Below are 27,934 nucleotides of genomic sequence, written 5' to 3'. Positions count from 1 at the left end.
GCTTATTAAATCTGTGAAAGAAAAGCAGACCCAAGAGTAATTCACGAAATGCAGATACCTTTATCTAATTGCATTAACAAAACATAAATCTGCCTCTTAACTGAGAAATAAAGGAGTGAAGTCCCCGAAAACATCTATAAAAATGAGAACTTGATTAAAGCAGAAATTTTGAGGTGAAACCTCTGCAGTCCTGCTCTTTGAATAAAGTGACTTTAAAACAGGGGCATACTTTACTTAGAAACTAAAGATTGGGGTAAACAGATTTTAAATAAAAGTATCATTTACCACACAACGCAGATAATACAGGATCCACTCTGCTGCTGATTTACTTTAATCACTGGTTTAGACTGTCTTACAAATTTATAACAAATAAAATGACCATATCTTACATGCAGTGAACATGAAGGTTGTTTTTTTTTAATCTGGAAGTGTGGGATGCTCTAGTATGTACTACGTTTATGCAGGAAAGATAAAGATAAAAGGTTCAGGTTCAGGTTATTTGTACCCAGTAGGTACAGTTGATTTGCAGTAGGTAAGCCATCCATCCTTAAAGGTAAATTTTCAAACAAGCAGAGACAACAGACAGTGATTAAACTGGATACAACATAACGAGGGAGTATATAAATAATTTCCCCCAGGGATCAATAAAGTATTCTGATTCTGATATGGCAATTATGGCTAATCTTTAATAAAAACCTATTTAAACTGGGAAATCAGACTCCCATCATTTCATTGCCCTTATTTCTGAATTTTACTCCACAGTCTGCTAAAACTCGCATTAGCAGTCAGTGATAATAACGCACAGATAAACCTGTCGTGCATCAGCGCGACCCAGGACAGCAGCTCGCGCTGACTCCCGCAGCATCTCCCCCTGTGTGGGACCATCATGTCACTGAGCTCGGCGGAGGGATACAGTAACCAATGTCATCGTGGTGCTGAGGCTTTTGCAAAGCAAAAATGTCTGCCTAAGGGAAACTCGTAACTGATATATATAGAGGATATTCCCCCAGTAATTGCTGTTTAAACCCACATTTCGCTGTTCTGAGGCGTCTTTTCAGAAAACGACTCTTCACCAGATCACCCTAGTCGGGATTTTAATCGGAAAACAGGTAAAATATCAGAAGGAGTTTGCCAAAAAGCTTTCGGACCCGTGAAAGAAGTTGGGAGTTGAGAAAGACCATCACTGCGTTTTGTATTCCGGAGCTGGAAATTGAGATTATCATTTACAGTATTTGTTTATCTGTGTTGCCTGTCTTGAAGTGGTCTGTAATTTACGTTTCGGTCTATCGGAGGGCATTGTCTTCTCCGTACTGCTGTCTACACGGACTAAAAACGCTGCAGCTGCCTGCAGCTCGCTAGCTATTTTCAACCCATATGAACTAGGGACTGCAGCTAGTGTTAGCCGCTTAGCTAAGCGACGTTAGGTGCCTCCGCGAACAGTAGGCGATAACCATTGTTATACGTGGAAAATAAGCCGCACATCCCACTGACATTAACACGGTTAGTGACAGCCCGGGCAGAGGGTCGTTTAAACGTCTCGGAGTGATAACAGAGGCACGTTGACGGCGCTCTAACGCGATGCTGCAGGTCCTGGCTTTAACAAGCAGAGCCATCCATTCAGAGCGCTCCTACTAACGGTCTCATCTCTCTTAATCAGCGCAGTGAGAGAAAACAAGTAAAGAGAAACATTTCTGCACACTTTCATCAGTGATTATACGCCCGTTCTGTCCGTGTTTGCCACATGAAGGTTAAAGCCATAGTCAACTTTACTTCACAGTGATGGTCTTTATTCTTCATCCATAACAAATACCTCCCGCGGCAGTCATTTCATGTGGTACTAGTCCCCTCTGCTCAATAAACCAGCAAAGATGTAATCTGATGGACTTTGTCTTCTCCAGCTTTCTAGATCGCCAGGATGAACCCCCAGCAGCGGATTGCCGCTCTCGGAACTGACAAGGAACTAAGTGACCTGCTGGACTTTAGTGCGGTAGGTTGGGTTTTTTTTAAACGCTTTGCCATGCAGCTCCAAGACATGTGATGATTAAACAGGCTTAATAATGACTAATTGATCAATTCCTGTTAGTATGTCGAGTAGTATGATTTCACAGGCTAACCTTGATTTAGTGTCATGGCACTGGATTATGTGAATGGTTGCTTTTGCACATCTGACTTGCTCTAATTGTAGGTGTGCATTTCTGTGTTTCTCCTTTCAGATGTTCTCTCCACCTGTAAGCGGAGGGAAAAATAGGCCTACCACACTTGGAAGCAGTCAGTTCAGTGCATCAGGTAGGACCTGGTCCCAAAGACCTCTCTGTAAACCCTCTGATACGTAGTCTCTCTTTATCCCTGCTCGCATGACTCATAATTCTGCACTTGAAGATCGGTTGTTTACCTGATTCTGATTTGTTTGAGTTCTGTTTGGACTTATTTATATAAATGGAGACTGGAAGAAAACTGTCTTAGTTTTCAGCATTGCATGTGATTCTTCTCTCTCCTCTGTGTGTGTGTGCTTTTCACATCTGGTGCTTGAAACATGAGCCCTCCACCTGGAATTGTAGTGCAGTGCTGTAGTAAAGATGTAGAACAAAGCTTGGTTTAGGACACAGACGGGTGTAAATGTTTTATTGATTTAATGTGAGTGTTATTCATTTTTTCATCGCATTGTCAGATGCTTTAATTAGGCAGTTCTTTTGTCAGCTTGTGGTTAAGGATTCGCTGTAAGGTTTCCTTCAGGAAAATGCTGTTAATATCCCTAGTGGGATTGTGTGACATTTTCTTATTGAGCAAGATTACAGGAGCATATTGATGATGCCCCTCAAATATACGCATACATTTAAGTGTGTTTTCCATGAATTTCTGGTCTCTTTGGGTTAGGGTTAGTAGGTGGTTTGGTCGTAATAACTAGCGTTAAGCTTTTCTGCTTCTGGATCGCTTCCTATATCTATAAACGCTACAGGACATGAATCCGAAGCACATCTATTGTCTGATGTGCCACTAGAGAAAGTCAACAATCGAGCTTTATGTATTGTGAAAGCATGTCTTGTGTGCATCCACAAAGCCTCGTTGTCATCGGTTATCTGCGAAACGAAAGACACACACTGAGGAGAAATGACAAAGAAACAAGAACAGAGCTGTCACACATGAACTGCGGGGCTGACTTTTATAATACCTAATCATTCAAGTAACGATGATGCTGTGTGTGTGTGTGTGTGTGTGTGTGTGTGTGTGTGTGTGTGTGGTCTCTTCAGTAAAACAAATGGCAAGAAATTCTAGTGAAATTGCTCTGAGAATTTTCAAATAGTCGCACCTTTCTGGTAAGCTTCCCACGCATATGTTCATGTAATGTAATAATAACACAAAGTTTCACATTGACAACAGCGTTGTCAATATTTTTGAAGGTTTTCATGTGACAGTGTTTTAGGTATACCTTTATAAAAAATAATAAATCTGAGCATGCCGCCACCACTACTATCTGCTCCCTGAGAAGTCAGAGCCGATTTGAAACAAGTTACAGGAGTGCCAGACAGGAAATGTATTGTAGAGCTTTTTCACTTGATTGTGTCAGATTACACAGGTGGAAACCTCAGTGAATGTTTCTCTAATTGTGGATGTTTTCAGCAGCCGGGTTGTTTTGTCATTGCTGCAGCAAGCTGATGACAAAAAATGAAACAGGTTTCTTTAATGTTGATTTATCTGCAAAACAAGCATTTTTACTAGGATGACTAAACATTGGTGTTGTCCATGCAGTGCACTGTAAGGCATAACTATGTGCTGTTGTGGTTTATTGTAGGAAGGTGCTCTTAAATACACTGTGGCCAGCCTGGTGCTTTTTCTGTGGAGAATTGTAAGTTACAGCTCAAAGCTCATTGGCACCGGTGTGTGTCTTCTGGTAACCAAGTTTTTTCTTCAAAACTGAACTAAGGCTACACCTGGGCTGTTGGTTAAAAACAAAAATGATAAAAATTATGTGGGCGTGACTGTGTAATTACAAGATGTTTTGTAGATTTTATTTGCAATTTGTAAATGTAATATTTTGTGAGAAACATACTATCTGCAGATATTTTTATTATTATGACATGAACTATGTTTAGAGCAGATTTAAAGAGCTCAGATTAGGTATTAATGTCTCCTTTTGCTTATTTCTATCTAAGTACAGATTTATAAATAGGCAGCTTTGTTTCAGTTCTTTTATTCCCCCTACAGTCTAGGTTTGACTGTTTGTGTTAGATAATTAAATAGTTTTTCCACACATAGTTTTAAATTGGAGCTATAATAACTCTAATTATTGTTTTATGGTAACACTTCAGATGTTTTTGTTCTTTAATTTGCAATACATCTTTGTTTGCTGTTAAATAACCGTGTTTGTTTCTAAAAATAAAATATTAGTTTGTAATGGGGGTAATTCCATGTCAGTTCTTCACCTCCGTTACACCTGACCGCATCTCAGATTCGCCTGAAAAAGAAATAAAAATCCAGGGGACAGATAAACTTCTTAAAAGGAATTATGCAAAACAAATCAGGTCCCTACAATCATTAGGTTTCTCAATATAAAGGTAGGGCTGGTGATGTGGCTCTGTGAATGTGGACTCGCTGGAGTGTGGCTCAGGTTATCTTAGATCGGTGGATTGAAGTCCTTAATATATTTGTTTGGCTGATCTCTGATAGCAGAATTGGAGAAACCATAACTTTGCAGGTAGGGGACTGATATTTCTTCACTGTGATATTTCTGAGGTATGACACCATATACTAAATCTAAATTAACTATTTTACAAAGAGCACCTTTCTGTTAATATTATACTCAAAATATGTCATGGTGGTTTTTTTTAATTGGATGAATTGAGATTGAATGATCCACTGTGTTTTTAAAAAAATATATATCTATATAGATATATAACTTGATTGATAAATAATTAGATGTAGGACAGAGAGATTACACTCAAGTGTTTTTGAGTTGCATGATATTTCTACATCCATTTATGGTTTCGTGTCACAGGATATATTTTGCTGTAAGAGACACACTCTGGAAAGATTTCCATAGCTTTTTAGCTTTTCTGTTTTTTAGTTTCAAATTTTGTTAAGTCACATCTTAAATATTTCCTGTGGAACTTCAGCAAAATTCACTACTGAAACTATATCACGCTGCAGTATCATGGAGAAGATGAGCCACTAAAAGTGTCTTACATCTAAATAGCGAGAGGGAATTTATTGTCTGCTTTAGTATTTTGTGTTTTTGTAGCAAAAACTGCTCGTATGAGCTATACCACTTTTTTCCAACAAACAAGCATCCGCACAACTTTGACTCTGCAGTGGATTGTAATTTCAGGAGGCTAAATTTAGTTTGCATATGTATGCATGTATACGTTCTAATTTAAATATTCCAGCACTGACACCTATAGCGGGTAAATCCCTCTTCCCTTTAGCCTACAGCCAGAGCTCATGTCTCTCTGATCCTCAAGGTAGGGGAAGAAGCACCTACATAAGTGATTGTGAACTTAAGGCAAGTGAGTGTGCAGTCATGAGTGTGGAAATTGCAGGGAATGAGGGTTTGGATTATTGCATCTCAGCTGGGCATAGCCAGATAATTGAGGCAGAGTGGGACATGCAGGACCCTTCAAAAGTGTGTCAGAGAAAGATGGATTGGAAAAAATAGCCAAAGTGGCTCTAACGGAGATTCATCATTTCTCTCCTCCAGCTGTGTTGATGATGCAAATCTGATGAGGCCATTGACTCTTCAGTGGAGTGGGGCTGCTGTGAAATGGGTAATTTTCATTTAGTGGGTATGTAGTGGTACATTTGTTGACTGTGACCAGCAGCTGTTGTAGGTTGATTTGTCAGTCAGATGGATCCCAAAATGAAATGTCTCATTGCCGGTCGTAGCTACAAAGAGAGCGTCACTGCTGCTGCCTCACTTTGAGGTCAGTTTTGTGTGCAAAGCATCAGATTTGGTTATTAATTATCAGATTGATGTCACCTAACAAAAATAAATACGCTTGCCTGTAAAGTCAAGATGGTTTTCAATGATTTAGAAATGCATTACAGAGAAGATACCTGAAGGATGTAAGCATATGCCAGTTAAAATTGTTCAACCGTGTATGAAGGAACGATACCCTGCAGGGTGTCACCTCGCAGGAAGGCTCCTAGGTTTGAATACACTGGCTGGCTCAAGTCTCCCTGTGTGAGTTCATTTCATGTACCCTGGCTTTCTCCCGCAGCCCAAAGATATGTGTGTTGGGTGAAGTGGTGATTCTGAATTGGCTGTTTGTGTGAATATGAGTGTGATAATTAAACAGTTTTTCCACACATAGTTTTAAATTGGAACTATAATAACTCTAATTATTGTTTTATGGTAACACTACATCTTTTATTTGCTGTTAAATAACCGTGTTTGTTTCTAAAAATAAAATATTAGTTTGTAATGGGGGTAATTCCATGTCAGTTCTTCACCTCCGTTACACCTGACCGCATCTCAGATTTGCCTGAAAAAGAAATAAAAATCCAGGGGACAGATAAACTTCTTAAAAGGAATTATGCAAAACAAATCAGGTCCCTACTATCATTAGGTTTCTCAATATAAAGGTAAGGCTGGTGATGTGGCTCTGTGAATGTGGACTCGCTGGAGTGTGGCTCAGGTTATCTTAGATCGGTGGATGCTTGAAGTCCTTAATATATTTGTTTGGCTGATCTCTGATAGCAGAATTGGAGAAACCATAACTTGGTTGTCTGTCTTTTTGTGTTGGCCCTGTGATAGACAGACTTGCACCTCATGAATAGGCTCCAGCTCCTCTCATATCTAATATAGATGCCAAATAAGACATTTGCAGTGGTTAATATTTTTCTGGCCAAATGAATCAGGGCAGTGTGATGTAGAGCAGAAGTTCTAGAGAAAAGTAATCTTTCCCTGCGAGAAAGGGAGGAGTAAAGGCTGAATGTTATGAGGTGTAATCAAAATGTTCTGGAAACCAGATCATGAAAATCAAAAACCGTATCTGATTTGAGTTTACCCGATCTCTCCCTTTAAGATTATCTTCACGTGCATCTCTTGACCATTTTCAGCCCCACTTTTATTTTTCCTTCCTGCATGTCCCGCTATGACCACTTGCACTGTGTGCTCTGTGATTTCTGCACACACCCTTGAACTTGTGCAGAGAGCAATCCTAAACTTCTCTTTCAAACTGTGTCCATCTACAAATGAGCATGTTTCAGTTAAAGAATTGTCAGTGTCAATGAACAAAAGTGGCAAGTGAGGTCAGGAGCACATCCACGAGTGTGCCGTTTGTTTTTCTTGATAGTCACACGGTCGTGCATAAGAATTTCTTTTCCTCTGGGGTCAGTCTGAAGTTTCACAGTCATAGTTTTGACTGGGCTGCTCTAAGATCATTTATACAAGAAACCATCAATTAGACATCAAGCCCAAAAACCTTCTCCCTGAGGGGCCCCATGTGTACTTGTGTATTGTGGAGTAGTGTCTTCATGGACAAGTCTGTGTGGTCACAAAAAAATTGGCAGGCATGTGGACGTCTGCACAGAGCCTCACATTCATCATCTTTGCGATGTAGAAATTTACGTCACTCGGACCTGTGTGAACCCTAGCATTACTCTAACAGACATGGAAACTATATCACGCTGCACTATTTGCCAGAAGTGAATACATCCCTTTGGAAAATAGATCTGATTATCAAATGATCCACAGCCCTCATTTACTGCATTAAAGGCCCCATGGTAGAAGCGTAATGAGCGTTAGTCAACCTTTTTATTACTGGGATAGTGGGATAATAGTGTTGCACCAATATCTGAAGAAATGCTCAAGATATGTTTGCGTTGCTCTGGTTTTTTGAGTGTACCTGGCCAGATCTTTGTCAGAACCTTGTCTGTCTCCTTTGGGCACTTATGGGAGATTCGTCTAGTCTCTAGTACCTTGTGTCTGGAGACAGGAAATAATGTTTCTAGCTAGTGTTTTGTTATATAGAAGATTTTATTACACACAAGTTCAATGTACTTACCCCCCCCCCCCCCCCCCCATAAGAAGCAAAACTGTACAAAGAAATAAAATATAACTCGACAAATACACAAACACAAGCCACAGGTCATCACAGTCCTTTTTGTGTGTTACTGTTTGCATCTCATTTACTGTGGTCGTCCGGCCCACTTTCATGCCACACACCTCATCTGAGTCAAACAGATTTATCTCGGCCTCATATAGACAAAGATTATACACCCAGTATTCATCAAGCTTCTTTTCATGTTCTTTTGCAAATTGTAATCCTGCAGTTTAGTACAGTTGTGTACTTCCATATAGTAGCTGCAACTCATTATTAGTTGGCCATCAGTTTTACTGCAGCCTTTTTCCATCTTGATTTAGATTTTTTTTTTCTGTTCCTCTGCCAACGCTCTTCATGTAACGCCATGATGCACACATGGAAATAGATATAGCCCAAGGGTCCAAAACTGAGAACCCAATATGAGAATGTATGAGAAAGTACATGCATAACTGTTTCAAACTTACTCTACAGCTCTTGAGGTTTCCCAAATGACTGGTAACACACACACACACACATACATACATACGTATATATATATATATGTATACATATACACACATATATATATATATATGTATACGTTCTAAAAATAACCTGCGATATGTGAAATCCGTAAAGTAGCCAACTTAATTTTTTGACAATTATTATAGATTTTAAGGCTTAAGGCTATTATAGGTTTTTTTAAGGCTACACATTTTATACACTTTTCTCAGACAGGCATGAAATTTTTCCCACTTTTCACCCATAGGAGCAATTTATGTATTATGGGCCCCATGTGTTATGCCTTTGATGGTGTATAAAAGTTTTGTCAGCATTGGTGCGTTTGTTGGGTAGAAAACTTACAAACATACAGTACAGCACTTCAGAGTCACACTGCTAGCGATCGAAGATTTATGTAAATTTGACAAGCTGAATGCATTCTGTACTGTACAGGAGACACGGTACGAGATTGATTGATTGCACTGCAAAAAAAAAAAAGCATGCAAAATTGCACAAAAAAATCCGCAAAACATATAGCGAGGGACCACTGTATACAAAATGTGTCACTGTCTTTGCCCATAGGAGCAATTTATGTATTATGGGCCCCATGTGTTATGTTAAGTGTATTTCAGATACTGCCAGGACCAAATGCTCTTTTTTGTAAAATAAATGCATAACATTTGGCGTGTGGTTGTGCTGCCAACTGTTTTCGAGTGATGAAAAGTATTCATTCTCCAAGTGAGTAAGATGATATAGATTCCTATCTCAGCAAATGTCACTAGTAGTGAAATTCTAAATACAAACTGTAATGCTTGGCTATTTTTTTCCTGCAGTTTGCTGAGCAGACACTTTCACAGCCTTGTTGAATTTTCTTGCATCAGTAATATTGAACTTAATGCTCAAATCTTTTCATTTGTACAAAAAGTGCACAAATAATTTTATTGGCTGGCTTTTAACTGAATCTAGGTTTGGTGCAAGCTGTTCATGAATGATGCCGTAGAGATGGTAAGAAAGGAGGAGTCAGCATGTTATTACAAACACAACCACTACAACCACACTGCTTGCTTTTTCACCCAGAGCCTTCTACTGAAAACATGTTGTTGATAATGGTTTGATGGACTACATACTGAATATTAGGGATGTTCCTACAAATTTGCTGGTCAATTAAGCTGGAGAACAAAAATCAGATGAGGTGGACAGGTCTTAAAGTCATAGAACAGAAAAAAAAAAAAGAGCTCAGTCTAATGCAGGGACGTCAAAGTCATTGGACACTGCGGGCCACATAAAGCCCACTTTGAGCTCAAGTCGGGTGGACCAGTTAAACTCCCCTTTCTATCAGTGTAAAGAACTTCTAGTCTAACATAGTGGAAAACACCCTGAGACACACTCGGAGACCAAACATTTCTTAAAAAAACGATGAATGTGAACCTGATTCTCCATGTTTCATTATGCTTACATTGCAGCCAGCCAGTGTATTTGTGTGTTTTCTTTATCCTCTTGTATCAGTGAGTAATCTCATTGTGGTGGCTGTCTGTGTACCGAGAAGAGAGGGAACCCTAGAGCCCTTTTGGAGATGGTAATCAGACAAGATGACAACCAGTGGCCCAGACTGCAAACACTGACCATTGTTACATTCACAGTGTAAAATGCCTCAGCTGGGCGACAGCATGTCACCATCGTGTCATCACACTACCAACACTAGTAGTTCAATTAGTAACACGAGTATCACGGCCTCAAATGTGGATGACAAAACCGACAAATCACAAAAGCGAGACAAATTAACTTTATAGTTTGCCCACTGAAGAAGAGGAAATGAATCTACTCCGTGCAAGCAGCAAAGCACCATGTCTGTCAGGATGAAACTTATTTGTTGCGCTGCTCACTGGTGCGTGATTTCTGGTTACAGAAATGTCACTGACTTTCGGGTAAAATGTATAATTAGACAAACAGGTTTCTGACTAAGAAGTTCTTGGCAGAATGGAGGCTGAAATTGTAGTATTGACACTAAAAATTAAAAAAAAAAAAATCTAACTGCAGTATCATTTCAGATTGGGTATTTTTTCCGTATCTTGTAATCATTGTTCCACATCCTCATCAATTTCCGATAACACCAAAGGGCTTTGTTTGTGATTATTAGCTTTAGTGACGCATAAAAAGTTCCATGTAAGCTGCACTGAACCTCATTAGGTGAAACTGAACATTATATGTAGGGCTGCAGAGCTGTATTTAGATGTTGGTGAATCAGAGGACCACCACCAAACACGTTTTGATCAGTGATTATAGGTTTGTTTTTAGCTGTGCATAATTAACTTTTGCTTTTTACTTGTTGTTTGTTAGTTTCACTTGGAAAAATTCAGCTTTTTTGATTATTAGACCAACTTTGCTGCATATCATCTGTTAAATTTGTTAAACCTGTTAAAGTGTAAAAAAAAAGTTTTTTTTGTTTGTTGTATTATTTTTTCTGAGCATACCCAATATTTATAAAATCTGATATTCTTTATTTGAAGTTGGAAATGAACAAATGGGATTGCATTTTACTGGGACAGATATTATTACAACAGGGACAATCAATAACTTCGAGAATATTGATGCTTTACCCGCGTTGCAGTTATGTTTTCTTTGTGGTGACTTTGGCTATTACAGGAGCACAATAATGTTCAATCGAGGCATCAAATATTTGTTACTGACTATATCACATAAATTAGATTGTAAAAATCAGATATTGTGTTTTTCAAGCTGTGCCAGATGCTCTAGCTTTGCAGATTGGTTGGCGTTATTGATTTTATTTGTTTATCAGTTTGAGTTTTGAAACATTCAGGTTTTCTTTAATTTAGAAAATGAGTTTTATCACGTTTCAGTGCTCAGCTGTTTAGCCTGCCATACATCGGATTACCAAGTTTCTGGTTGCTTTGTGGTACATGAGGAGAATTTGAAGGAAAAATATATTTATGTGTCACATTTAAAGATATCAGTTAGTCACTTTTCTTTTTGTTTTGTTGTAAAAATCACACTGCTGTCATGGCAGTCTGGGTGTTAATCAGACCAAAGGCTTGCACCTGTAATTAAATAGCATTTCCAACTTGTAAGCAAGACAAGAGTCTGTTTATGTGACCCACCCAGGTTATTAAGTTTTTCTTTTTGTTTTTTCTTTTTTGCTCATTTGTGGTCATTGTTATATCCAAAGCTGCTGGCTGAAGATGTTTTTTGGCGGACATTAAGTGTTGCAGCTCAGAACTAATTTCACTAATTACTGTCATCAGTAAATCTGTGAATTATTTTCCTCCAGATTTTTTTTCCTGAATAAAATATTAGAAAATGAACAGCATATGCAAATATCTTGTTTTGTTCAGACAACCACCCGAAACTCAGATATATTTCTTAATAATGAAAATTGAAAAAGGAAAAAAAAACCCACAGAAAACATTTCAAGCTGGAAAAGCCAGAATAAAAGAGAAGTGCATTTTTTTTTCATTATTATTATTGTGCTGTTGTCAAACTGGTAAACTTAATCACGTTGAGAAAATTAAAAAAAATATGGGTGGTAGATTTGTTTTGACAAAGAAATAGGTAGATATAGGAGTCATACTATATTATATATATTATATATTTTATATATAGTATATTATATATAATATAGGGCAGCACGATGGCACGGTGGTTAGCACTGTTGCCGCACAGCAAGAAGGTCCTGAGTTCAATTCCAACATCAGGCCGGGGTCTTTCTGTGTGGAGTTTGCATGTTCTCCCCGTGTTTGCGTGGGTTCTCTCCGGGTACTCCGGCTTCCTCCCACCGTCCAAAGACATGCAGCTTGTGGGGATAGGTTAATTGGATAATCCAAATTGTCACTAGGTGTGAATGTGCGAATGAATGTGAGTGCGAATGGTTGTCTGTCCCTGTGTGTTGGCCCTGCGACAGACTGGCGACCTGTCCAGGGTGTACCCTGCCTCTCGTCCTATGACAGCTGGGATGGGCTCCAGCGCCCCCTGCGACCCTGAAAAGGATAAGCGGAAGCGAATGGATGGATGGATATATAGTATAATGTATTTAATTGTCAGATGTTATACTGTAATGTTAATGATTTAAACATTGCCATTGGAAAATGTGAAAAACAGTTACATTCGATATTTGCTGAGTAGGATATTATTGTTGTGAAATAAAAATTATACAATGCTTTTATAAGGTGTTGTAAGTGCATGAACGCTGCACATGGGTCATTTTAGTCCTGGTAGGTGGTTGCCAGGCAACATGATAGCATCATGTCACATGGATAAAAGTTATATCTGTGTGATGTACCTATGTGCCAAATTTGGTTCATTAGGTGTCAATCTTGTGGAAGGAATTCACAGGCAAACAGAGACACAGAAATTTAATTTGTTATAGTACGATTAGTTGGATATATTATTAGTTCACACGTGAACTCTTTCCTTTATCTGTAAAACATATTCTAATGTAATCTAATTCATTATGGATTATAATAACTTTTATACCAAAAAAAAAGTTAGAAACGTAAATTGGACAAACACAGATTTATATAGATTGTTCTCGTGCTTGTCTTTTGCTACTTACAAAATAAATATTCCGTGCGGAAACACACAAACTCTTTACATAATTGAAATGTCTGAAAATTCCCAAAAACAGATTCGTAATTATGAAAAAAAATTTGCCAGCAAATCTGTAAGAAATCAAAGCCTTTAATGTTAAAAAAAGGTTCATATATTTTCCACACATTTCCAATGTTCTAGCCATGCCAGAACAGATGTGTAAGAAACATTTTTTTATAGTTAAAAAGATTACAAAAGCAAATATAAATATAAGGGTCATTATATACAGTGAGTTATAAACAGAAGATGTCGTGTTAAACACAACCACAGGGACACTAAATAAACCGGTGTTGTTTGAGTGAAGACACAGGTACATGTGGTACGGGTACACTGAACTGTGAGGGTAATCGTGACTTTCTGACTGAGTTGTGCTCTCTGTTTCTGACAGGTATGGATGAGCGGACCACCCAAGCATCTTGGACCCCAGGTGGCGAGTCCAGTCCTTCCTATGAGTCCAGTCCTTCTTATGAGTCCTCACGGGTAAGATGACCCACACGATAATGCTCCTGAGTGACCTTTCTGCTCCACAGCACATCGTTTAACACTTACTATAACAAAGACCTTATCCCAGCACCATTGTTGCTGTTAGACCTATGATAGACATGTATTTGTGTGACAGACGGGACCAGCAAAGGTTAGAAAACACTGGAATCTGGTGTTATTCTTGAGCTTCCTTTTAGTTTAAAAAATATTTCAGTTCAGGCTATATTTAAATGGTGCTTGTTATTCATTTCCACAATGAGGCAAGGTCTTTTTCAATAACATAATAAGACTTTTGATAAAGGGATTGATAAAATAATCCAATCCCTGTCAGAAAGTAGATGACTAAATTAAAGATATAAATGAAAGATTTAAAAAAAATACCCTGTCACGATTTTGCAAAACTAAATCGGCAGTTTGAGTGTCTAATACTGAGAGTAGTGAAAATATCCGCATGTTAAATTAAATATGGGTTTGTTTCTCCTTTTGTTGGTTAATTGAACAAAATATACTTATTTTTAAATCATATAAAACAGAGAAATGCAGGCAAAATAATCTAATTTGAGAATGTAAAATGCCAAGGATTAATCTGTTACCAAAATAGTTGCAAGATTTTTATCTGTTGATCCACTGATTCAGTCAGAAAACTGAGCTTCAGAATAAGCAGGTGCTTTTTGCCGTACATTTAAAAACTTTACTCTCCATGAAAACAAGACAATATTATGTTTATTATGTTATAAGCTGCATTGCAGGAAAATATGGTTTGTGATCATCTCCGCAGGCCAATCAGCCTGTCTGTAAATGTAAATGTTTAATGTTAGTCCTTTTTTAAATCATGGCAAATGGTGGACTTTAAAATTAAAGGATCAACTTATTCATGGCTGCATATCCGAAGATATTTACAGAAAACAATATTTTTAGTTATTTTCTTCATTCTGTCCATAACTAATATCTGCTGATATCCAGCACTCTGCTACCCTGCACTATGCACAGTTAGTTCAGTACAATTTAGCCTATGATCTCAGGCCTGTGTGAAGTAGAAATGAGAAATTTGTTTAAATTTGTCACTTTAAGGAGTGTAAATTAACATGATATGTCATGGAATTAAAAAATTTTAAAGGTCATGTAGCTTTATTTGTGATGACCTAATCCACTGTAAATCGTATCTTCAAAATATTCTCAAGTGTAGTTCATTTGTAAAATAATGAACAAGATGTGTGCATGTTCATTTCCATGTGAAACTGTATCTCTTTGTTTAAGTGAGAACATCTCACTGTTTGTGTGAGCAAGTGTGAACAGCTCTTCCCGTTTGTTTGTCCCTCACACATTGGTTGTTCTAGATGCCCTGTATGAATTTCATTTAATGTCAATCTCCTGTCACTTTCTATTAGAATTCAGTTAAATGTCAGAGCCACTCGAGCTGCGTTACCTTGTTTATTTCTCTGTGCCCTTCCCGAATGAACATCTACAGGCTATGGTAACATAGGCAGCTTGATTTGAATTATAAGACTGAGACGCTTGAGATATCTTTGCTCCAGGTGCATATAAATGAGTGATTCTGACATTACAAGGCACACCATCAGCCAGCAGACAGCTGTTTGCACCTCCATAAGGCGTGCATGTCAACACTCACACACAGCTGCGTACGTACCTTACAGATTTGATTTATATACCCTATAGAATATTATATCCCGCATATGCTGGTTTAGGAAAGAAGTGGCTTTTCTTGTAAAGCTCAATAGACTATAGTAATCTGTCCAGACAGTTTCAGGTTTTTCAATGAATAATGTATTTTGAGATTTTTTTTTAATACAGTTCACATAGTTTTGATGTCTGCTCGCAAACATTGTTGACCATCTGAAAGGTGACCTAATTAGATTCAAAGAAAAGCTGCATATTTAAAAAAAAAAGTTTTTTTGTTATTATTATTTACCGCAAGAAAAATACTCATGAAATAACTAAATAAAAGGAAAGAACTGAATTAAAAACGAATAACAAAAAATTTCACAAAACCAAAGCCTAAAGAAAATAATAAATACATCATCAGTTAGGGCTGCACGTTTAATCGTTAGAAAATCGCGATCTCGATTCATACTTATGTGCGATCTCATTTCCAAATGACAACGATTTAAAAAAAAAAAAAAAAAAGACGACGACGATTGTACCGCATTTTGATCCGGGACGTAATCTGCATGAAAACAAGCGCTCACTCTTCCTGCTCAACAAATGACAAGGGCGGAGCCTTATACCACGTGATACAGAAGCTGTGCCGTGTGATGCTAAAATTAGCAGGGAAAAAACAATGGAGAGCACGTCAGGGATGACGAGAAAGTGACAGGAGAAAATCCGTCCCGGTCAACCACCCAAACACCAATAACGGGAACCTTATGCAGCGCTTCCCTATACCCGTCGAACTCCCGCAGGCACAAAGAAATTACGGAGGCTATCACTTATCACCTGACCAAAGATATGGCTCCCATCAACACTGTGCAAACGAGGGATTTAGGGAAATGATCAACACTAACTAATGATTAAATGCAGAGTGCTATATAAAGAAATGGTGAGTAAAGAGAGGTGTCTGTTGCTGTCTTTCATTGATTTTGGTACATCAAGACACGACAAGACTGATGCCTGCTGTCTATATTCCCAGAAATTCACATTAAAAAGAGATTCAATTATTAACCACTTCTGGTCCTGTTAGAACCTCATATAGAATAGAGAACATAACCTTTCTAGAGATGGACCGATCCGATATTACGTATCGGTATCGGTCCGATACTGACCTAAATTACTGGATCGGATATCGGAGAAAAATAAAAAATGTAATCCGATCCATTAAATATCACGAAAGCACCTCACAAAACTTGCAACACGCCGTAACTCACCTCAGGTTAGCACGTCGGAGCAGTATGCATCACGTGATAGAGCGGCTATGGCATGCGGGACCTGTCAGTGGTCTGGATAGCATTTGGAGCTTCGCTAGCAACCCGGCATTTCATCTCCGACAAAGTTATCCCGAGAGAAGTAAAGCAAGTGTGTAAGTCCATCTCTGAATGTTTGTAAAGCATTCCCACGTTAAGCTTAACAAGCGACTGCCTCTTCTTGCTGCTACTTCAATCATGAAACTGCTTAACGATCAGCTGATCGGCTTTTCTGTCGCGAGTCCGTGTCTCTAGTTTGCTTTTGGTCCACTTTGCACCAGAAAGAGGAAACCAGCGGCTGAACAACAACAGCACGTTTAAGCTTGATCAGCTATTGTTAGAATGTATTTAATATTACTTTCTACTCAAGGATCTTTTTCTACGTAGCTGACGGCTGGTAACTGTGCAGGGGCGGATCTAGCAAAGTTTAGCCAGGGGGGCTGATAGGGCATTAACAGGGAAAAGGGGGCACAAAGACATACTTTTCTTTCTTATTCTCATTTAAAATTTTAATTTGATGCAAAATGAATAGAAGTCCATTACTGTATATAGTAACTATTAAGTCTAATATACCCTAGTAAGCTATACTACTTTTTCCTTTGGGAAGGTACCATCTGTGCAGTCTGCAATTTTGTTGAAGAAAGATGTTGAATCTATTTAATATTTCTTGAAAAATAATTGATTTCTGTGCATTTTTTTTCACACTGCATCAAATTAAGGTTGATTACGTCGATTAAGCATCATGAGGTGGAGCGTGAGGGGTGGTTCCCTATTTTTTATTTATTTATTTTTGTTGTTGCTGGGAGTTGGAACCCTATTAGTTAGGTTGCTTAATATTTATGCTAAGTACTCTTTAAAATACCAGAATAGTGAGGATGGTGTAGGTCTAAGTTTATTAGATTGATCAGTATTGCTGTACTATGAAATATTTTTTTTTGCATACAGGTATAACAGAATAGCTTTAGTGTAGTTGTTGTTTTAAACTTGAGTATGAACTTATACAAAATGCAGCAAGATATTTAAAAAACAGTTTTGTTGATTAAAAAACACCATATCGGATTCATATCGGTATCGGCAGATATCCAAATTTATGATATCGGTATCGGTATCGGACATAAAAAAGTGGTATCGTGCCATCTCTAAACCTTTCAACCAGTTGCCAACCAGTTGAGTTGGGTCCCCACTGCAAAGAGATTCATTGCAGATGACTTAAGCTCACTGGCACAGACTGACTAAGATTGATTACAGTGTGCTGGCAGTCCATCTATGTTTATAAAATAGACAGTGGTTACTTATAAAGCGCCACTCATCTGTGAGTGATTGCGTGCAGTCCAAGTCAGACCATGACTTTTTGGAGACACTTTGCTACGTATTGTGCAATCACTTTGTGATCAAAAGTGGTCACCCTGAGGTTAAGGGTGTTGCATGTGCAGTAAGCATTCAGTGCGGTCACAGGGCAGCCAACTGATTTTTCCTGTCACAAGGAGGTTGCTGTAGGTTTTTACTGTTGAATGACTGAACCATATCATGGTCATCTCAGGCACCAAAGGCTGCTATTGAAACTTAATGTTAACAAGGTGCAGCACAATGTTGGCTTAAAGAGTGTTGAACTAAAAAAGCTTGTTTCAGACAGTGAATGAACTAAACAGGTGCAGCAAAGAAAAATTATAAGGTAAAATAGGGAATATTTTAAACTTGAAATCATGGAAAGCTACTGTAGTAGAATGAAAGAATAAAAATATAGGGGCACACATGAGCATAACGGTCCACTTTGAGGCATAACTGCACTAAATATTAATATCACAGCAAAATCTCCTCATGTCATGATATATGTGCTTGTTGCACGGCATAGCTACGAGAACACTGCTTTAATTTACATTTTAAACAGCAGCCCTGACCACAAGCCCTTACCAGACGTCACTACAGGAGTCTCAGTAATGGTGGGCTGTTAGTAGGTAAACCATAACACTGTTCTTGGCCAGGCAGGCAAAGGAAACCACAGCAACCAAAGTCTGAACACAGCATGGCTGAAGTAATAACCCCAGCACTACTAAATAAATGACTGTGTGTGGCAGTACTGAACTCACTGAAGAAGCCATAGTGTTCATGTGCTTTGTAATCGATAACAGCTAAATAATGATTGATTAGCATAGTGTTTTGCTTAAATTTACCTAAATGAAAGCTTTAAAATAATGAGGCACCTGCAGTGGAAATGGATATGATGTATGATGCAAATTTGTAGACAGGCTAAATATTAACATTGTTATTTTCATAAATGGAACATTTAATTTGTTTGTTTCAGATCCATTTTTCCATTTAGAACTAATCTGTCTTACGTTTCCTGTAACCAATTTTCTAGCCTTGTTTTTTAACTTAATATAAATTTGCACACAAGAGACAGACAAAGTGAATAATCTTGGCTAATTTAACCTAATTGTAATCATTAATTATAAGCATTAGTAAGGGAGTATTGTTGTGATGATGGGAATTACTAACTTGTCAATGTCTTTTCTTGAACCTGAGCACTCAGGACAGACCATAACCAAAACAGGCCGATATTAAAATCAGGTGGTGCCAGTAAAAGTTAGAGTAACTCGGATTTCTGTGATTGCCAACTTTGCATTTACAAACCATCTAGTGAAAGATATTGTGTAAAGACTGAGATTTCTGGATAATATAATTCAAATACATCTGTTTACTGAGTTCCATTTGCTGAATCACCTATCCCAGCAAGAGCCTGATATTTGCATAGGCAATTTATAGAAGCTGTTCCACTAAGATAAACTTTTAAAAATCTATTTGCAATTAAACCATCATTTATATGTTTCTGCATCTTTACAGAAGATGAGATTTTTAAATTGAGCTGCAGAAATCTTGCTGTTTTCCCCTTTTTCCTGAATTTTTTTAGGCAGAGACAGAACAGTAGAACAGACTCTTGGATTGTTCTTATCTCAGGTGAAACTTTGGAGATTTGATTCAGTGTAATTTATAGAACTTATTAAATTAGTATCAAATAACTAAATTAAAAACAAGACTTACTTTCTAAGATTTCCCAGTTTTTCTCTGTTCATTGTATCTGTCCAAGGCTCGTGGAAAAAAATCTGAGTGCTTCATCTTTCAGTGTGTTACAAAGGGAATTCAGTGTTGTCCCTGAGCTTGTTTGAGCTGCTGCTACGAGTGTGTGACCAGTCGACTGTGAACAGTCCCGAGCCCTGGCGTGCTGACCTTGGCTCCCAGCCATTCGATGTATCCTGGGCAGCTGTGGCTGTAGGCTGGCGGTCTGACAGGCAGGGCTGTGCCCACCGCCACTACACAACAACCCCCACTTCCCTAGTGCCCTGCCCCAACTTGATACTCGACCCCACACGCATCCATCATGACCATATCATTACTTCCCAAGCTGCCACATGCAGCCACATGTTCACCTGGGATGCAACACAGAGTGTGGAAGAGATGACTCTTTAAACGCTGTGGCGAGCGACTGGGGAATGAGGCATGGGCTCCGGCCTGTACGCTGCCACAGTGATCTGACAGTTATTTAGCCACCAGTGCTAACGTGGCCCTGTGGCACAATGACAGCGTGTGTTAGTGTCTTGGATGGATGTAGGCCACCAGTGTTTGGGAATGATGAGGGACCTTTGATTGACGATCTAACAGTCCCAGTGTGAACACGCAGATGAATGTAGAAACATGCACTAAGCTTGGATTGACCGTTACCCTCCTACTTCTTTTTCCTGCACTGCTGACTGACCCTGATGGTCTCTTCCTGCTTTGCAATTATAAAACTGAAAGGAAGTGCTTTTCAGTTTGATATTTTGCTTAACTTTCCTGTGTAGAGTCAAATATATATAAATATATAACTCTCTCTCTACCTACCTACCTACCTACCTACCTACATACATACATACATACATGAATATTTTTAAATGTATATACATATATAAACTGTATGGAGTTGAATGCAAAGGTTTGTACAACACTGTATGTTAAAGATATCTTTTCACCTTTAAGGGTGAAAACAGGGGGATATTGCTCTAAAGTTTAGTAAAATGTTGTGTATTTTAACAACAAAAAAATTGAAATTTTACATTAAATTTTGTGTCAGGTTTGGCTTGGCTTCAGACCTTTAAATCCATCTGCTCCATGAGACTCATTCCTTAGGTGGTTGGACATAAAACTGCAAGTTTTCAGTGGAAAAGTAAGCAACAAATTCCCAGTCAGCATCATGGGCAGGATTAACACTACTGTCAGTCATAGAATGTATATAAAATATGGATGTAGTCCTGTCATCATCCACTGGCCCCTCCTGGAGTTGTTTATGGGTGCACCTTGCATTCATATAACTTACAAACAAAAACAAACTAGAATTTCATTCAGCAAAACTCGAGCATAAACTTCTTGCTTATGCTGTGCCTCACAGCTGGCCTTATTGTTTGTCTTTTTAATTAAATTAAAAAGACGCCAACAAGGCAGGCGTTAGTGAGAGGTCCAGCTCAGTGATTCCAAATATTGGACATCATAATGTCTTCATTAACTTCACTTCTTCATAAAATCCAAATGGATTTGTTGCAGTTGTTACGAAGGGGGGAATCTATCCTTAAAACCTTAAAACTTATTTGTTTGTATCAGGCTCTAAACGTGTTTGTTTCATAGCTGAAGTTTGGCATTTTAGCCAGAGAGTCTGTGGGGAATAGCTCGCTTTTGAAGCCAGCCTCAAATGGCCATTAGTGGAAGTACAATTTGCTACTTGTTGCCAAGCTAAGTGCTCGTGAAGTGAAATTTTAAATTGCCAGTGCTCACTTATTTTCTTCACCCATGAGGCATGGCTACTGAACTGTTTTTTTCTTTGCCACACTTTTAAAGTCCTGGCTAAACTAGTATGTTGGCATAGTGACTTAACCTCATGTTAGATTCAGGCAGATATATTGGTCTCTAGTGATCGACGAGGGAAAACCAAATCCCCTCTCCCCTGGAAACTGTTTGGAGTAGATGCAGTAAGACTGAGGATGAAAACAGTTTTAACGAGCTGACAATTTGGTCTGATATCAACTTTTGTCAGATTGTTTTCTGGCCATGAGCAGTTTTTGCCAGGCAACAAGCAGAGACTGTTGAAAGTTGGTGTGTTCCCAGCCAAGAAATAGTTCAACCTATAAGTCTCTGTGAAACCACACATTTTTTCTTCTTCTTGATATTTGCACAAATTTTAAAAAGGAAGAAAAAAGTAGAGCTTTTCATATGGTTTTATGTTTATGTTTATGATTAGAATCTATTTTTGTTGTTTAACCATTGTTTTCACTGTCTGCTGACCATAGCTCAGTATTTCATAGTTTGGTCAGCAACCTTGCAGAGAGTGGTCAGGTTGATGCTTTTTACTTGTATATGAGAAGGAATGCTTTCCGTATGTGTAAGTCTGTGTATGTGTGCTAGAGCTTCTCACGGGGCTGTTGTTGTTATTGAGTCGGTTCATGGTGTGATTAACAGTGAGCGCGGCCTGGCAGGAGCACAATAGGGAATCTCTGAGGAATCCCTCGACACAGCACAACACTCCACTGCCTTTGAAATTACTCCATCACCATCCACTCACAAGAAAAGATGGATAATAAGATTTACTTTTTTTTTTTTTTAAACTGTATGTTGAATGCAATGGGTATGAGTTGGTGAAAATAGCTCCATACAAATGCAAGCCCACTGCTGCTCGGTCCCTCTGGTGGGAGTTAATGTAGTTTGGGAAGATGTATTTTACTGGAGCACAGGAGGATTTTCACAGGACTTGGGATTAGCACTGTAACGAAGCATCTTTTATTACATGGGACCCCAAGTTTTCAAAAACCATACTGTGACCGATATTTAGACCTGAGCTCCTGAAGCTGATAACTGTCATGAAAAGGCACTGTTAAGCTGCAGGAGAAAAAAAGGCAATTTTTTTAAGCTGCAGGTACCTGGAAATGGTGGAGGATTGCATCTCTGTGTTTCTTCCTCTTCTGTTAAACAACACCATCTGCAAGCATGAAATGGTATACAGACCTTTTATGACTTGCACAAAACGACTGAATAAGACAGAATACTTTAAGAAACTGGATTTATACGTTTTGATTTTATAGAACTATAGATACATTTAAGGTAAAGAGTTGTTGGGTTTAAGATGACAGCACAGAATTCTTATACTGAGAAAGTCGGTGGCCTGTTTGTGGAATTTGGAGACCTGTTTTAACCATGTAAAGCCTGAACTAAGAAATAATTGCCAACCCCCCCCCAACAACAACACTGGAGTATTTATTGAAACTTGAATCAAATAAAAAGACAAGAGAGGAAATATGAAGTTCCATGTATGAATTTTCATTTGTATAATTTTTGCTATATCTGACATTTATGTGCAATTTATTGCTTAAAAATTTATTGTGCAAATTCTTATGTTTTCTTATTTTTAGGCGAGGGGAAAAAAAAGTATGTATCATATATGACACACTTGGTGTTAGAGGGTTAAAGAGTTTGGTTTTGAATTCCGTTTGCATGATATATTTTATTGTACAGGGTGGGCCATTTATATGAATACACCATAATAACATGGGAATGGTTGGTGATATCAAAGTCCTGTTTGTGGCACATTAGTATATGTGAGGGGGCAAACTCCTCAAGATGGGTGGTGACCATGGTGGCCATTTAGAAGTCGGCCATCTTGGATACAACTTTTGTTTTTTCAATAGAAAGAGGGCCATGTGACACATCAAACTTATTGGTAATGTCACAAGAAAAACAGTAGTGTGCTTGGTTTCAACGTAACTTTATTCTTTCATGAGTTATTTACAAGTTTCTGACCACTTATAAAATGTGTTCAATGTGCTGCCCATTGTGTTGGATTGTCAATGCAACCCTCTTCTCCCACTCTTCACACACTGATAGCAACACTGCAGGAGAAATGCTAGCACAGGCATCCAGTATCCGTAGTTTCAGGTGCTGCACATCTCGTATCTTCACACCATAGACAATTGCCTTCAGATGACCCCAAAGATAAAAGTCTAAGGGGGTCAGATCGGGAGACCTTGGGGGCCATTCAACTGGCCCACGATGACCAATCCACTTTCCAGGAAACTGTTCATCTAGCTCGGACCTGGCACCCATAATGTGGTAGTGCACCATCTAGCTGGAAAAACTCAGGGAACGTGCAGCTTCAGTGCGCAAAGAGGGAAACTCATCATCATGTAGCAATTTCAAATATCCAGTGGCCTTGAGGTTTCCATTGATGAAGAATGGACCCACTATCGTTGTACCCCATATACCACACCAAACCATCACTTTTGTTGTTCCAGCAGTCTTGGAGGGATCCATCCAATGTGGGTTAGTGTCAGACCAATAGCTGTGGTTTTGTTTGTTAACTTCACCATTCACATAAAAGTTTGCCTCATCACTGAAGAAAATCTTCTGCGTGAACTGAGGGTCCTGTTCAAATTTTTTGCCCATTCTGCAAATTCTGTGCGCCAATCTGGGTCATCCTCGTTGAGATGCTGCAGTAGCTGGAGTTTGTAAGGGTGCCATTTGTGAGTAGCTAATATCCGCCGAAGGGATGTTCGACTAATGCCACTCTCCAGTGACATGCGGCGAGTGCTACGCTGTGGGCTCTTGCTGAATGAAGCTAGGACAGCCACTGATGTTTCTTCATTAGTGACAGTTTTCTTGTGTCCACATTTTGGCAAATCCAACACTGAACCAGTTTCATGAAACTTAGCAAGCAGTTTGCTAACTGTAGCATGGGAGATGGGTGGTCTCGTAGGGTGTTTTGCATTGAAATCTGCTGCAATGACCCGGTTACTGCGTTCACCAGATATCAACACACTTTCGATCCGCTTCTCACGTGTTAACCTCTTCGACATGTCAATGGCTGTGAACAAAGAGAAACTTGTAAATAACTCATGAAAGAATAAAGGTATGTTGAAACCAAGCACACCATTGTTTTTCTTGTGACATTACCAATAAGTTTGATGTGTTACATGGCCCTCTTCCTATTGAAAAAACAAAAGTTGTATCCAAGATGGCCGACTTCTAAATGGCCACCATGGTCACCACCCATCTTGAGGAGTTTGCCCCCTCACATATACTAATGTGCCACAAACAGGACTTTAATATCACCAACCATTCCCATGTTATTATGGTGTATCCATATAAATGGCCCACCCTGTACATAAAATAATGGTAAAACATGATAAAATCTCTTGGGTTAATATAACAGCCTGATGGCCCAGGACCAGTAAGGCCTCAGTCTTACAGGGACCTTTTGGTTGTCACTGGTTGCTAGTGGAAAAATGTGTGCCAGACTTGTCGTTAAGTGAGACTGGTCGTAAAGAAGTACGCGATGCTGGACCAAAGGCCTTGTTGTGATTGCTTTGGTCAGTAGCATTTGAATGGTGCATGTAGTTTACATGGAGGATGCCAACTATTTGTTGAGAGGTAATACAGTTTTTACTTCAGAAGTTCTACTTTTCCAATTTACTTGATACTTTTTACAGTTTCACTACCACTTAGCTAGTAGTTTTCTGCTAGCTACTAAAACATCCTCTTCTTGACCGATTTCGTGTAGCCTTCCTTACTATGGTAATTTCCAGTAGATCACAAAATGCAATGCACATAGCAGCTTGTTATGAGAGGTTACTAAAACATCTATAGAGTTCTTGTATTTTTTATGGCAGATACTGGGGGTTTAAATATGAACCAGTGTTATTAATGTGAACCATCTTTCTCTTCAAATTTTTGGGCTTCTCTTGCAGATTTTATTGGCATCAATTGTGTTCTCGCCTTGCTAATTAGGAGTACGCTATAGCACACAATTATCAAAGTTGCCTACTAATGTGCTTAATATTCTGATCTCTTCCCTCAGGGCTTCGCAGACAGCCCTCATTACAGCGATCATTTGAGTGACAGTCGATTAGTGTCCCATGAAGGATTGTCCCCAACACCTTTTATGAACTCAAACATAATGGGTAAGTAAGTGACTCCTTTCAACTCACCCTCATATGCCCTTTGGTGGTGGAAAGACATCCTAAAAAAAACTGATTGAGATTAAGGCACATCATTTACTGGAGGCAGCAGGACTGAAAGGCTTGCAGGCTACAGGACAATTTTCTTCTCGCCCCTCATGTCTTTATTTCCTCTCTTTAATCCCCCTCCCCTTTCCACATCTCCCTCTTCCTCCTCCTGAGATGACCCTCCCCCAGGCTAGGAGTCACACCATCAGTATAGGTTTCCGTCATAAGAAGCTGTGTCCTAGACATCAAAACCGCCCTCAGCAGCTTCCAGCAGCAGCACAGTTATGTATTGTTTGGGTGTAGGGTTAAACAGACTGTTGTATCAAAGACCCCACTGTGAAACAGAAACAAGCTTTTAAACTGAAAGTAGATCATACAGTTGTGTTCATTTGGGATTGTTGCTGTGCTTGCCTTTGGATTTTTCAGGTGCTGCGTTTCCTTTAGCTCAATCTGGTTTGCTCATACAAAAGATATATATTTATTTATTTGCATTTGTTTGGCTTTCATTTTACTAGTTAGTTAGATTTCTGGACCTTTACTGTAGTGTTTCTTGGCTTTTATTCTCCAAGTTTTTTTTTTGTGACTTACTCTGCATTCCTATTATTAGCATCAATTTAATCACAAGCAGGTGGACGCACTTTCCCCAAACACATCGTACTTTGAGTTTTAATACTCTGTCATCACTTTTTAAAAGACATAGTGTTACTGGCTTACAATATGCTCTGCTATTGTAGCGGTTAAAAGCTGTGTGCAGCTCTTTGGCCTGGCATCGTTGTGATGTGTAACCACTCGACAGTTTTATGGCTAACTACAGCTTAGCCCATTATGTAATGGCCCTGGAGACTGGTTTCCAAGCACAGCGGTTAGGGCGCTACTGAATGAAACAAATTATTATCTTTCCTGCAATTGATCACATGACTGCTTCCCCACCCATTGCCACTGTGTGTGTGTAATTGTGCTCACCAGCTTCAGAATATGGATGTGATCTGTCGCAATGATATGTCAGAGTTGGGCAACATGATTGTAAACTTGGAATTGCCTGCGCTTATCTCAGGATGGGAATTCAGGATGACTGTGGTCTTATTAAATTGTTTTTCCAGAAGTAATATCTGCGCAGATTTATAGTTTTCAGCACCCTCATTAAGCCATGTCTGAAAGGTTATTCCTCATTAATGCACAGGATAGAACAACTATGTAGTAGTGAAATATATGGTTGGGGCTGTAAATATTTGTGCAGTGACATCATTTTCATGAAGTTAGGCTTTTTACGCCACTATAATACATTGGAGATTAAATGGTTGAGATGCAGTTAAAATGGAGACTTGAGGGGGATTGAAGAAAAGTAAAAGTACCACAACACCAGTGAACAGACAAAATGCCTACTGTGACTTATGTGCAGGTTTATATTTAATGTATTTTTGGCTATTAGGAGTGCTGTGGAGTGTATTTGGATGAGATCTCTATTATAATGTGTGCCCTTCTTACTCATGTTCTAATCATGTGATGCAAAAAAAATAACATAGTTAAAAACCCGCAACAAACCATCTTAAAAAGGGCAGACATCATAGCATAATAATAAACATAATTTGAGAAACTGTTTTTAACTGTATGCCACAGAACAGAATGTTGGGTAATGCTAGCTAACCAAGTTTCATAAATGTCTGTTAACTGCTGGGAGTCTCTTGCTACATGCAGCAACACTACCGACAGTTGGAGAAAAAGATAACCTGTCACTTAAAGCTAAAATAACAGGTGTCATTCCTCACAGCAGACTCATTTGTGCACCAAATAGGGCTGCCACAATTAGTCGACTAGTCACGATTACGTTGACTTTCAAAATCGTCGATGACTAATTTAATAGTCGACGCGTCGTTTGAAGCTTTGTAAGATCCCAAAAGACGCAGGAATAAGTAGTAGGATTTAAGAGTGTAATAATGGACTGAAACAGAAGATGGCAGCACTGCATGTACAAGGATGCCAGCTGCCGTTAAACCCTGAAGAAGAAGAAGCAGTGTCCGGTATCGTAGCTGTGTCCGAATTCAGTAAGCGCATCCTCCTGTGAACGCATTTGTAGGCCGATTACGTTACAGCAACACGACGAAGCCTGTACAAATTCGAAGACTCCGACAAATGCGGCCGAGAAATGCGTCCTTCATTTCCCCAGATTTGAAGGATGGGTCGGGTGTATACTTCATGGCCCAACCTATCCCAGAATTCATAGCACGGCCCTGCTCAGTTTCCAACAATGGCGGCAGCTAGTTAGTTTTAATATTACTCTTATTATTCTTTCTGGGTCACAAAATAAACGTTTAACATATTTTCAGGTGAGAATGTAGCTGTGTAAACCTCAAATATCGGCTCAGTTTATCAAGACACCACATATTTTCAAAAGCGC

The 27,934-nt window shown here is 38.9% G+C and overlaps 1 protein-coding gene across 1 annotated transcript; it reads left to right on the top strand.

The window, feature by feature from the left end:
* Nucleotides 1-902: 902 nt before the first annotated feature.
* LOC113023007 (transcription factor 12-like) lies at nt 903-27,426 on the top strand. Its single transcript, XM_026169035.1, has 5 exons — nt 903-1,109; nt 1,899-1,987; nt 2,214-2,286; nt 13,510-13,601; nt 25,392-27,426. The coding sequence occupies exons 2-5, from the start codon at nt 1,916-1,918 to the stop codon at nt 25,500-25,502; spliced, it is 348 nt and encodes a 115-aa protein (XP_026024820.1). The 5' UTR covers nt 903-1,109; nt 1,899-1,915; the 3' UTR covers nt 25,503-27,426.
* Nucleotides 27,427-27,934: the final 508 nt, after the last annotated feature.

The sequence above is a fragment of the Astatotilapia calliptera genome, chromosome 1 (genome assembly GCF_900246225.1).
Source record: "Astatotilapia calliptera chromosome 1, fAstCal1.2, whole genome shotgun sequence".
Lineage (NCBI taxonomy): Eukaryota > Metazoa > Chordata > Actinopteri > Cichliformes > Cichlidae > Astatotilapia > Astatotilapia calliptera.
This window is presented reverse-complemented; position numbering and strand designations above follow the sequence as displayed.